The following is a 12,530-nucleotide window of genomic DNA, read 5'->3' as shown; positions in this document are numbered from 1 at the left end:
TAATGGTTTGCCTTAACGGGTTGCCAAAAATGAAGGTGCCCTATTTGTCTGGAACTTTGCAGAACTTCTCCAGAAAGGAGGCATACAGTATAGTGACCTGCCTGTCCCTCTCAGTACCAGAGGAATAGGCCAGAAATGGCAAAACAAACTTCCTTAGAACCCTCCAGAAACAGAAAGACAACAATTTTGTTGTACATATGTCTGTGTGAATGTGGGATTCCCGTTTCCTCCCTCTTACCAAATATGATAACCAGCAGACAGATGCTCCACAGCCATGAAACTTGTGTATCTGCATCACTTAGCCACAGATACGCAAACACCAAGAAGTGTCTGGCCCCAGTACAGGCAGAGACTGTAAACACATATTCACTAGTAGCATCTCAGCAGCTGCACTCAAAGGAACAGTTTGCTTTTGGTCTCTTAAAGAGAATTGGAGAATAAGTTGAAATTTGGCTACAGGAGGCTGCTAAATATTTGATTATAAAGTTGTCCTATTTTTCTGATATTGATATTGATGTATCTTCTTTTTAAGAAGATAGATAAACTGTGTATGGGCAGTAATATCTGGACTGATCTTCTTGAACACCTGACTTTTATATTTGTCTCATATTAGGCTCATTTTGAATGTGGAACCTAGAGAGGGAAAATATCGAGTGCAGGGAAGCAGTTGGAGCTTTCTGTGGTTTTGCCTCTTCCTCCTTTTCCCTTGATGAGTCTTGCGCAGACGCCAGGGGGGCTCAGGATAGAGGGGGGTCGAGGGTTGCGGGTTGCAGGTATGCCTGGAATCTCAGACTGTCCTCCACTTTCCCTCTTTCCCTCTGCAGCTCTCCCTGGTAAATCAGAGGAGGGTCTGGCTAGACAGACCAGAAGTGTGGGTCAGAAAACATGCACTCTCTCTCTCTCTCTCTCTCTCTCTCTCTCACACACACACACACACACACACACACACACACACACACACACACACGCACACACACACACACCAAATGTACCAAATGTGTTCAGGGTCTGCAAACGAATCTGGGTGTGGGGGAGGGAACATCAGGGGTTAGCTGTAGGCTAATTGAATTTGCTTAAAATAATCTTTTTTTATGTAAAGGGATAAATAGAGACAGAAAGTGCAGAGTTGAGGATAGACCCAGGGTGGTGAAGTAACCTCTATAGCATTAATTAAAGTTTTAAATGTGTAGCAGGAGATATCCACAAAAAGTGCAAGTAGAGTGGAAATGTACTGAGTTTAGAAAGAAGAGGGAGGGTGTGATGCCCAAATCTGACTCCCCTGTGTATATAAACAACTATACATATTAGTGTTGGTTCCCAAGTAGACTTGGTGTGATATAATGTGCATATACAAACATGACTGAATGTGACCTCTGTAGCAGAATCAGGTGGAGATGGAGGAAATTTGCACCAGTTTTACAGAGAGATTGATGAAGGAAGACTTTGCAGTGCTTATAATACACCTTTCAGATGCTGTCTGTGACACTCCAGCTTTCAATATTGACATTTTACTGTTTTTCTTCTGAAATCATGAATCAGGCAAACTGAAAAGAAGAAAATGTAAAAATAAAGCAAAAGACTCTCTCCAATCAATAAAGTATATTCTGTCAGCTTGCTTAAGAACTACTTTTCCAAACTCACACAGATTAGTGCAATCAATCCGTCATCGTTCCATGTCCAGCTTGCTGCTGCTTGTCTCGTCTGAAATAACCAAACTTGTTCTCTCTTGGTGCTTTTTAGATTGTGTTTGCAAGGAATGCTGTATGACAGAGTTCTGGCTCTTTGGCTAGATACTGTACATCCAGCTGCTTTGCTGAGTCTCTCCTGGAAGCCAGGATGGAGAGCAGAACTTGTCATGGAGCTCCACTAGGAAGCTAGGTCACAGCTGATTAATTTGTTTACTGTGTCCATTGTCCCCTGTGATGCACAATTCACATATAGGTTGATCTACTGTTTTAGGTTGTGGGAGATTTTTTTCAATGTGTCCAGGTGGTGCCTGCTGCTCCCACAGCTTTAGAGAAATGTCTTATTTTGTCCATTTACAATTTACCCCTCCCAGAGTCAGTCAGGATTCTGTGAATATACCATGGGTATGCTCTTGATCTATGAGCAGACACCACTCTTGCTATAATCAGGCTGTGCTCCCTCCCTCTCTGGGTAAAAATTGAGACATAGTGAACACAAAGAAGCTTTCAGCCATTAGTGTTTTGTTATATAAGGTTGTTCTTTATTTAAATAAATAAAAGCCATCTGGCATTGCATGTCCACAAAGTGGAGTGGGCCTCTACACAGGAGTGTTTTTGTTTGTGTTTTGTTAAAGGTCCCTTGCTATTTCAGTATCATTCAACTTTCCATGTGCCCTGCATTAAGCAAGCTGTCCCCAGTCCTTGGGTTCCCTCTCGCTCTTCACCTTCCACCATGTCTTCAGTGAACAGAACATACACAGAACATTGTTGGATCTGTGGTACTGTGGAAAAGTGTTTTAGCATTTGGTTGATCAGAAGGTGCGTTTGAGCCTGCAAAGCCCATCTGGGTCTTTTTTTTTAAGTCTCTGTTCTTATTCAGGACAGCCAATGACAGCATCTGGATCCCTGCTCTCTGTTTTTATTATTTTTAAATACTGTATGATCCACTGGTGCAGAGGATGGATCTAACATGTAAACCTGCTCCAATATGGAGGTAATTATGTGAAGAATGACTAAGAAATGTGTTTCTCTTCCACAACCTTCAGTCAAAAAGCTCATGCAAGGAAGCTGCAGTAAACTGTATATGGCAAAGTGATATGGCATGTTTGTGTTGGCTACTGTTAGCCATGAAGATTAGGAATGCCTTTGGGGAATGTTTTTTTTTCCTGCAGAGGAAGAAGAAACTTGGATTAATCATTTTAAAAATGTTTTTTTTTCCTGTGTGGCACATGGCCAGGGGGGAAAGAAAAGAAATCTGTGGTGATGAATATTGTGAAATGAACCAAATTATGACATTGCATTGCAAAGCTTTGTACCCATAGAAGATCCTGCAGCTGGAATCAATGTGGTCTTGTAGCTAGATAAATACACAGCCACAGTGCATTTTATCCATGGTCATGAGCTCAGTTCAGTCAGTACTTGGAATCGTAATTCTTGATTCCATTTGACAGTACATGAACGAGGTTTTTCTTTTTTGTTTTGAGTTTATTAAGAAGCCTCAGTCAGTGTTTGGTGCTCCCAGTTTCTGTTTCGGAGCTTACGCTTTGGTTATCCTCTTGTAATGCAACTACTTGACTTCTATCATGACGTTATGCACTGGGTTAGGTTGTCCATATCTGTGGCAGATACAGCGTTTAACACTTACTAAAGCTGTGAATAAAGTCAAATTAACTGTGTGCGTGCGCGCGCATTTGTGTGTTTTTCAGGTGGATCTCATGAAGAACATCAGTAATATTCCTCAGCCGTTTCTTTATACACGGCATGTTCACTTTCTCAACTTTACCAGGTACTTTAAATATTTCTGTAATGCTTCTGCTTGTTTTCAGTCCGTATGTTCGTTCTGTGCAGGTGCTAACTCACACCTTTTCTGGTCTTTGTTAGGTTCAGGATAGAGCAGCCTGTTTATATTAACATAATCCGGGACCCCATCAGTCGGTTCCTCTCTAACTACTTCTTCCGTCGCTTTGGTGACTGGAGGGGCGAGCAGAACCACCTCATTCGCACTCCAGGGATGAAAGATGATGAGCGCTACCTGGTAAGACCTTTGTTTTCATGCAACAATTGATCATTGTTTTTGGCTTGAAAAGGGGAGTATTTGTCCAGAAATATGAGATTTTACATGCTGCAATTTCAGTTACATACATTTCAACACTTAATAACACTTAATAGTGTATAAATAAAATATTTTTATAGGTTTTTATTGATGTAAGTTTGTTACATGCTTAATAGATACCTCTAAATGTGAGGTGCACAAATTTTCATTGAGAAGAATATCATTTGTCTTACAAACGTCCAGCCACATTCTGTGCAGACATGTGGGCCCTCCTTGATTAATTAGCTGTAGCGCTTCACATCTGCCTTGGAGTTTTAAAAGGGTTGTATTTGGAGGAATTTATTTTCAGTAGGTGTGGTAGCATTAATCAAGTCACATTTTTTCCTTAACCATTTCTCATATTTGTGATAAAGAGAACTGATAGGGTCCTAACACATGCTGATGAGTCCTATTGACTTTTCAACCCATGTTCAGGTTCCCAATGATAAATGTTGAGCATAAAACTAAAATAGTAAGGCACTATGAGCGACAGCACTTGTAATTAAGCTGTAAACTGTGGCTTTTGAAGAGGCACTACATTTGGTTAGCATGTTGTTGTGTTCCCAAGAGAACCAGTGCCTAATGTAAGAAACTTTATAACAATACTATTTAAAGAGTCAAGTAAATACTGAATCTTTTAGCCCGTTTGCCCTTTCTCTGCCTTACATGTCCGTCCCAGTGCCCATAAGGCCATTCACTTTCATATGGGCATTAGCTAAATCAATGCCATGGATGTTTATGGTTTAATGCATTTGCAGTTTTTGACAGAGCTGCACAGTTACTTTGTCTGAGTCACTGGCTTGCCAATAACAGTGCTTTAAATCTGTATTTGTATTGGTTTCAGGCCAGCTGCTTTCATAACCTAAAGCTCAGCTGATACATAACCTGGAATGTTTGATACAAATTTATTGTTCTGCTATGACCTTGATGTATACCATAATTATAGATGAATGAGAGTGTTTACTCCACAGAGAAACAGTAATGATAATGACTGTTGTACGATATGATATAAACACACTGTAGGATCTTCCACAAAAGATTTTAACAAAAAGACGATACTGATATTTGTTTTAAATCACAATTGATTTCTGCGTCCATTCATTCATTAAATAATTGATCAATAGCGTATCGTGGGCCTACTAGATGATTGCATTTTTTTGTGTTTCAGATCTCTGTATCTCTTTTTATTGTTATCTAGGGACAAACATCAACTTCCTGAATGCTAGGATATAAGAAACAAAATGTTATTTACAATGCAGAAATACATCAAAAACACATTCTGCTTTCTTTGAAGATGTTCGACGCGTGGTGTTGCTGGAGGGAGAAAGGCAGCCTGATATTTAGATGTGATTATGATTCGAATTAGAGACCTGGTTTAGTGTAACCACATCACAAACCTTGTGTCCTACATCTGCCTTGCAGAGTTGTTTACTCTTGTAGTACTATAGAAGGCAGTGCAACTCCTATTTTACAATAAATTCCATTTGGAGGCTTACTTTCATTTTTAAGTTGCTCTTTCTGGGCCTTTGTGTCAGTTTTTACTCTAAAAGTTTAACTCAACAGTTTAGGTCCATGATACTGGATAGATAGATGTGAAGTAGTGCATCTAATGCGGGTTTGGTATTTGGTAAGACGAGCAAATAAGAGACCGTACATCTGGGATTTGGGGAAAGATGCTAAAACAGAAACTACTGTGGCAATGATTCAGTCAATACCTGTTCTAGATTTAATGGCTAATAAATATCCAGGCAAAAAACACAGGTAAACTTTCTCCAGACAGGCCTCCCTCCTGTCAGAGACCCTCAGAGGCCATGTCTGCAGCCATACACAGAGGCAAACAGGAGGAGTGAATGTCATACTGGCTTTAGTCTGACTGGGTATAATTAAGTATTGCACTGCCTTCCCTGGAGTTTTGGACCATGTGAGTTGAGTTATTAAACTATGCAGACCACAGGGGCCCCTTGCTACACTTAAAGGGGATGGGGGGCTGTGTTACTGTACCCTGGCTTACCTGTGTGTGTGCGGTGCGTGTGCATTTACATTCCTAAATGTATGAGTACAAAGAGTCATTAACAAGGCTTACAATTGACTAAAATTTTCCAAAATGATGACATTTTTTTGGTGCTAGTTATGTGGTGAGAATACTGAATGTCATGTTGTGCATTTAGTCACTAAAATGTACTGTAAGTCATAAACCTAGTTTCCCAACATCTAGGAAATAATTATCTGGAAATATCTCTGACAGATTTTCTCCATACCAAGTACATAAATATCATTATCTTATTACCATAAAAGTGTTTGTCAGATGGAATCATCTTAGAAAAGACATTGTTCAAACTGTTTTTTTTGTTTTGCTGTACCTTCTTTTCTTCCTGCTGTTACTGGTTTTATTTCCTTGTACAGTCTGTGCTTGATGGTTCAAACAACAACCTATCTTACCTAATCAGCAGAACAGCTTAGAGTTATGTACTAAATTATACCTAGAAGCAATGTCTGCAAGCATATGCCAAACTAGCTTTTGTATAATGATAATCTAAAACTAAAATGTGCCATTCCTGACTAAAATGTAGTGTGATTGCTGAAAGCTGCTGCTGCTGCTGCTGCTGCTGCCGCCGCCGCTGGGAGATTTAATCAGCTGGATAATGTGGAAGTGGAAACACAGTTCTAGCTGTGAGCATATAGGAGAAAGAGAAGTGAGAAGTGTAAAATTAGAAGATGTAGAGGTTTGTAGCTGGCCCCATGGTGACACCACTGATAATGTGTCATAACATGTTAAGCATTTCCCCATGGTACATCTGTGTACTGAGCAAGATTTCTGTATATATACTGTATGAGAAATTGACAGTTATATGTACTTTCTATTAGACTACCATTCAAACGGAGCATTCATTAATATAACTAATTAATTGTATCCAATATGACCAAGCTAAATACATGCACACATATGCTCAACATGTTTCAAATGAAAGCATGCTTCAAGATGTAAGTATCTAGGAGAGGTGATGATTTCTAGTCATTAGTCTGTAATGTTAATAGAAATGCTGCAATGTTATGTCAACACTTTCAGACTTGCCTTGGATGTATCCCATGCCTGTTGTGCATTGACACTTCTTGCCTAGTGCTGGGTGTATATGACAGGTGAAAGAACGCTGTCAGTTTGCTAGCTGGGACTGAGGGAACCTGATGCACGTGTTACTGAAACATTCCTGTGGTCAGATTGGATTTTCCATCAGCCCCCCAAGTCCCTTTTCACACACTACACTACACTCATTTAAAACACACGCACACAGGACTGAACATTGTCATTTAATACTTAAATTATAAGCTTTTATTTGCAAATGAAGTGGGTGCCAACTCACATTGATCTGGTCCTATTAGTTTTGACACTGTACACAGTCAAGTGCATAATTTGCCTGAATAAAAAGTGATAAATAGCAGAAGGAGCATGCGTTTCGTACACATGAATATTCAAACACATTCAGAATATCTATAACATATTTCAGTGTCTCTGCTGAGCCCAGGCAACACATATTAGCTTTCACAGCTCAAAGATATTGGTCTGATGAGGTGAAATTCGCTTCAGTCATGCTCTGGCATGCCTTTACATTTGAAACAGTAAAGGGGAGTGTATGTTATGGAGCTGAATGATGAAGGTGCAACTGACACATAAGGTTCAGTTGAGTTTGCATGGGTCATGCAAGCAATCAATATTGTCTGTATGCTGCGTGCACAGCATTAAATGACAGAGTGGATAGTGAAACTAGTGGAGCATTAAGGAGCTAAAGAGCCAGATATAGTTCACCCAGAAGACAAGTGAATATTGGGCTTATATTTGATCAGGTGGCCATGTACCAGAATTAAAATGATTGCTACATTTTTTTTTTTTGGATGTACAGTATCAGTTGTTTGCTGACATCTTCAACATATCAAGTAGTATACAAAAGTATCACAGTGATGAGTTTTCCACTAGCTTGGTTCTGCTTTCCTCAAGTGGAAAAAGGTTATTGCAGGGTTAAATATGAAATGACCCAAATGTGCTATTCACTTGGCCCCTGGTGGAAACTGAGACATGTGAAGGGTCAACATCATTTACTCCTGATTTGATTTTTGCATACATTTCCATTCAGTGCCTTTTTTCCGCTACAGTTGTAGCCTGTGACTGCTCAGTTGGCCTAATCTACAGCACGGATAGGAACAATGAGTGAGTGTGCACGCAGGAGCTCTCTTTAAAATACTAATGTGCTTTTGTAAAGAGACTGTCTATTGTTGGTCCACCATGGTATGTGTATTTATTTGTGCATAGTTGTATATGAAGGAGTTGTAGCTAGATTCCCAGAGGTCCCTTAAATGTTGATTCATGAGGGTCATGTATCGTGTGGTTGGACCAAAGCAGAGGAGAGATTTCCTGGTAATGGTCAGTGTGTTGGGGAATGGCATCAAACGTGTTACTTCCTGTGTGCCCTTCTCTGCTTCTTTGACTCTGGCTCTCATTTGTTTTCTTTGCACTTTTTAAAATTTTTTGCCTAATTCTTTTCTTGCGGCTTTTTTGCTCTGTTGCATTAGATTATTTGTAGAGAAGCCCTGTTCAGACTCCACTCCCAGTATATTTTTATTAGCATGGCAACAGTAACAGTTCTTATCAGTAATTAGAGTTCCTTGTGAATCTCTGCACGAGGTTTACAGTAAACAGAACATGCTTCCAAAATCTGGTTTTATTTTTACTGTAGCTATTGCGAAAATGTAACATTCACCACAGACAGGAGACTGTAGACTGCCAGGCAAGGAGATATACTGATAATTGATAACACTTGATGTACTGACACTGACATTCGTTTCAATAATCAAACACAAGAACCGTGAATTGTTCTCAAAATTCTGAATTAAAGTTAAGCAGAACAAACTCAATCACAAGTTCAGGACATGGCCCGTACACTGACAAAAGCACAATGGTGAACTGTTTTTTTGAAGGGTCCTGTGGGGTTTTGTTACAGTTCCTTTGAAGAGTTTTCAAGCGGTTTGCTTCACTGATCACCAATAAGTCTTGTTCCCAGTGCACACTGCAGCTCGGAGTAGACAGTCAGAAAGTTCAAACAAGCCCTGCAGTCGCTTGGTGAATCAGAAAGACAATTGTTCTACAGTGTCCAGCTGCAAGAAAAAAACAACTGACCATGTGCATGATTTATTCATTCTCAATACATGTATGTATATAGATTTCTGTGTATGCATCTATATAAGATTTTAGGCCCTCACACAGATGTATAGTGGATTCTTTTTCACTGTCCTATGGAGTCCAATGTCACGCTGTTGCAAACATGCAGGCAAAAATACAATACATGAGATATAACTGTAACTATTGGGCACAGTACATGTTGATACACACATGGTTACTTGCCTTTATCCATATTTACACCCCTGTCAGTGAGGTTTTTTTTTACAGCTCAGTCACATGGTTCCCAGTGTTCACACGCAGGCCCCTTCCATCCTACCCTCGGCACCAGTCTGTGTCCTCTGGGAAGGTCTGGGCCTCTGGTCCTGTCTGGCTCAACTTAATCTCTTTGATTGACCATGTTGGCCATAGTGTTGACTTTGATAAATTGCTCTATTTAAATCAGTCGTTACTGACTTATCGGGACATAAATCTAAAGGGCAGGCTTTGATGCAATCGTTACAATTTCAGTTTGCTTCCGTTTTAAGATCTCATTCTCTTCTATGCACAGATCTGTCAACAGCTTGTGTCTCATGCATGTAGCCTGGTGCTAAGGTAATATACATGTGTGCATATGAGTGCAAGCATCTGGCGTACCCGTGTGTGTGTATCATGCTTTGTGGAGTGTTGCTCAGGACTTGTTTCCATCCTTGAGGCTTATATCACCTGACACGGATTTGTCTGCTTGGTGTCTGCCCAGCTTCACTCTTACAAATGTGTTTTCTTTCATCTGTTTCCCCCCTTTTGTTATTTAACTTATATATTACATTCAAATGGTGTTTTAAAGATCTATCTAACTATGATCTGATGATCTGATCAGGTCCTGTGTTTTTTTTTTTTTGTTTTGGCTTTTTTCAACACAACATGAAATCATACACAACTCTGTTTTCTTAGTTGGCATCTTATTTTCCCTGAGAGCTCTGAGGTGAAGCAGAGCTTATCTCAATGTACAGGATGTTATTAGTCAAGGCACTCCGGCTTCTCTTGATAACTATCAAGGAGTCCTTGTGAAGAGCTACCTCTAGTGGCCGATACAAATCGTTGCAGGTCTCTGACATTTGCTTGTAATCCAAAAGAATGCTCTAAACACTTTTTAATGGATCTTTTTTTTTAATTTTAGGATATCAATGTGTGCATTCTAGAAAATTACCCTGAGTGCTCCAACCCCAGAGTTTTCTACATCATTCCCTACTTCTGTGGACAGCATCCTCAGTGCAGGTACAGTGTCTACAAGCTGTCAAGTGTCAAGACCAAGCATTTTGTTCTTTACACCACAGCAATATGATGATTTTTCATGTCTTTTACTGTAAGGTTTCTCTACTGTAATCTGTTTATATGTCTGTCTGTGCCGTGATCTCATTTTTTTGTCTTTCTCCATCAGGGAGCCAGGACTATGGGCTTTGGAGAGGGCCAAACAGAATGTGCTCGAGAACTACCTACTTGTGGGTATCCTGGAGGAGCTGGAGGACGTTCTGCTCCTGTTGGAAAGGCTCTTACCTCATTACTTTACTGGAGTACTCAACATCTACAAGAGCCCTGGTGCATTCACGTTCTAAAATGCCTTTTTGTTCCCTTTGAAAATTCAATTTTTGTCATCTGTATTTTCCTTCCTTTCTTTTCCTTGGTGCATGTTCTTTGATCGAATACCGCGGACTACCTCTTGGTATTTTTTTCATTTTCTTCCTGCAGATTACAGGAAAATGGGGAACATGACCGGCACGGTGCGTAAACACACACCCAGTCTGGAGGCCCTGCAGGTGCTGTACCATCGCATGCGATACGAGTACGACTTCTACAACTTCATCCGTGACCAGTTCCACCTCATGAAGAAAAAGATTGGCCTCAGGTCTGTCTCCCAACCCCCTGCCTACTCACCTGCTTTCTTACGGGAGCTGGCACTCCGAACTCCAGAGCCTCTGGAAGAAGATGAGGAGCTGGACACAGATCTAGATGATGCCAATGGCTGGCTGGTCCATCCCTAAGGGCTGTTTGATGAACAGTGGATGTAGCCAAGTAAAGCTAGTTGGGCTAGAATTGGCTGGATATGGCTGGAGGCAGCCTGAGGGCAAAGGGGAGCGTTCCCCGTCTTTCAGCATTCCCAAGAAAATTGAGGTGTGTTTAGGGGTGTGCGGATCCTGATGCTTGTGTTTTTACAAGCTCTTTTTTCCATCTGCAAAGGACTCCTATCACAACAGGCTCAGCAGTGAGCACTCTAGGCAGAAAATGCTCCATTCAAAACTTGGCCAACGACAATTGGAAATAATATTGGGATCAATTTGCTTGGCTCAAGTTTTGTTTCAATTTGAGCTTATGTTTGGGTTAAGTTTAAGTCAAATAAAAATCATTGTCATAATATCCAGGACAAATTAAGTGCAAGATATGGACATCTAAATGTTGTCGGGAATATTCTAAATCTTGGACACTGGAGTGTTTACTGTAGGAGAGGACTTTAAAGACGTTGCTCAAGATAGAGACACACACACTTTGTGAAAGGGTTAATGTCCCAAAAGCTGGAATGGAAATGGTATCTACCAATAAAACAAGTGCCAAATGTGTTTTATGTATATTAGTTGTCCAGGACATTTTTAAGTGCCAAAAATTGCTGTGTGACGGGAACCTGTGTGCACAGCTGGAGCAGATGTGTGATATAGACATGTTATACTATTGGTTTATAACACTTGTTTATTTTGTAAAATACTATTAGGTATAAATGAGGGTTAAACAGTAAGCACTCAATTATGAATTCAAAGAATTCCAAATATGTGTGCATGAATGAGTTTGACCAAACCAATGGTGATTTTACTCGGGACAGGTCATTGGTTAAGAATATAGGGTGGTTGGAGCGTAAATTGTTTAATCCAAAGTTAAAAGATTAAGCTTGCCAAATATAAATGTTTCTACTCCAGTGCTTTACGAGACCGTATGAATAACCTGCACTTTTTCTAAAGTGACTTTTCCTGATATTCTGCAGGGAAATGAGGGATTTGGTCACAGAACTGGATACTAATCTGCTTTTAATTTCAAAATAGGGTTATGTTACAGTTTAAGGGATCATTTTGGACTGTTTGTGGCTCCTACAATATTATCATGAAAGTCTATGAAAAGTTACCAATCCCAGCTAACACTAATTTATTTATAATAATTCTCTAGCAACTATTAGGAGTGCATGTTTTTCATAACCTGAGTAAAAATTCATCCAGAGAACAGTAACCATATTATAATATGTGACTGTCAATTTAGTATTTCACTCTACCATCCTAATCGCCATTGTCTGTACCTTTTCATTGTTCTGGTTGTGTTCAGTGTTTTCTTTTTTTGCAAAGTTAATTTATTATTTTGTATTCATTATAAGTGCAAAATAAGATTCTCAGGAAGGAAAAAAGTTTAATAACTTGATTATTTGTATCTTTGGCTTCTGGCGGCTATGGAACTATTCTTGACATAAGGGTGCCTGGAATGAGTTTATGTCAACAGCTGAGAGCTGGTTAATGACTAATGCAGTCCATCATTTCACAGTCTTCAAAATAAATGTCCTCTAACTATCGCA

At 39.8% G+C, this 12,530-nt stretch overlaps 1 protein-coding gene across 1 annotated transcript in view; it reads left to right on the top strand.

Annotated features, from left to right (window-relative positions):
• Nucleotides 1–12,530, top strand: part of usta (uronyl 2-sulfotransferase a) — a 45,385-nt gene extending 32,855 nt beyond the window's left edge. The window contains exons 4-8 of the mRNA XM_026319064.2: nt 3,392–3,471; nt 3,567–3,720; nt 10,104–10,201; nt 10,365–10,522; nt 10,673–12,530. Coding sequence (XP_026174849.1) covers nt 3,392–3,471; nt 3,567–3,720; nt 10,104–10,201; nt 10,365–10,522; nt 10,673–10,965 — 783 coding nt within the window. The 3' untranslated portion in view covers nt 10,966–12,530. The remainder of the gene's footprint in view (nt 1–3,391; nt 3,472–3,566; nt 3,721–10,103; nt 10,202–10,364; nt 10,523–10,672) is intronic.

This window comes from Mastacembelus armatus, chromosome 24 (genome assembly GCF_900324485.2).
Source record: "Mastacembelus armatus chromosome 24, fMasArm1.2, whole genome shotgun sequence".
In the NCBI taxonomy this organism is placed as follows: domain Eukaryota; kingdom Metazoa; phylum Chordata; class Actinopteri; order Synbranchiformes; family Mastacembelidae; genus Mastacembelus; species Mastacembelus armatus.
The sequence above is the reverse complement of the archived record's forward strand: the minus strand, read 5'-3'. Positions and strand labels throughout refer to the sequence as shown.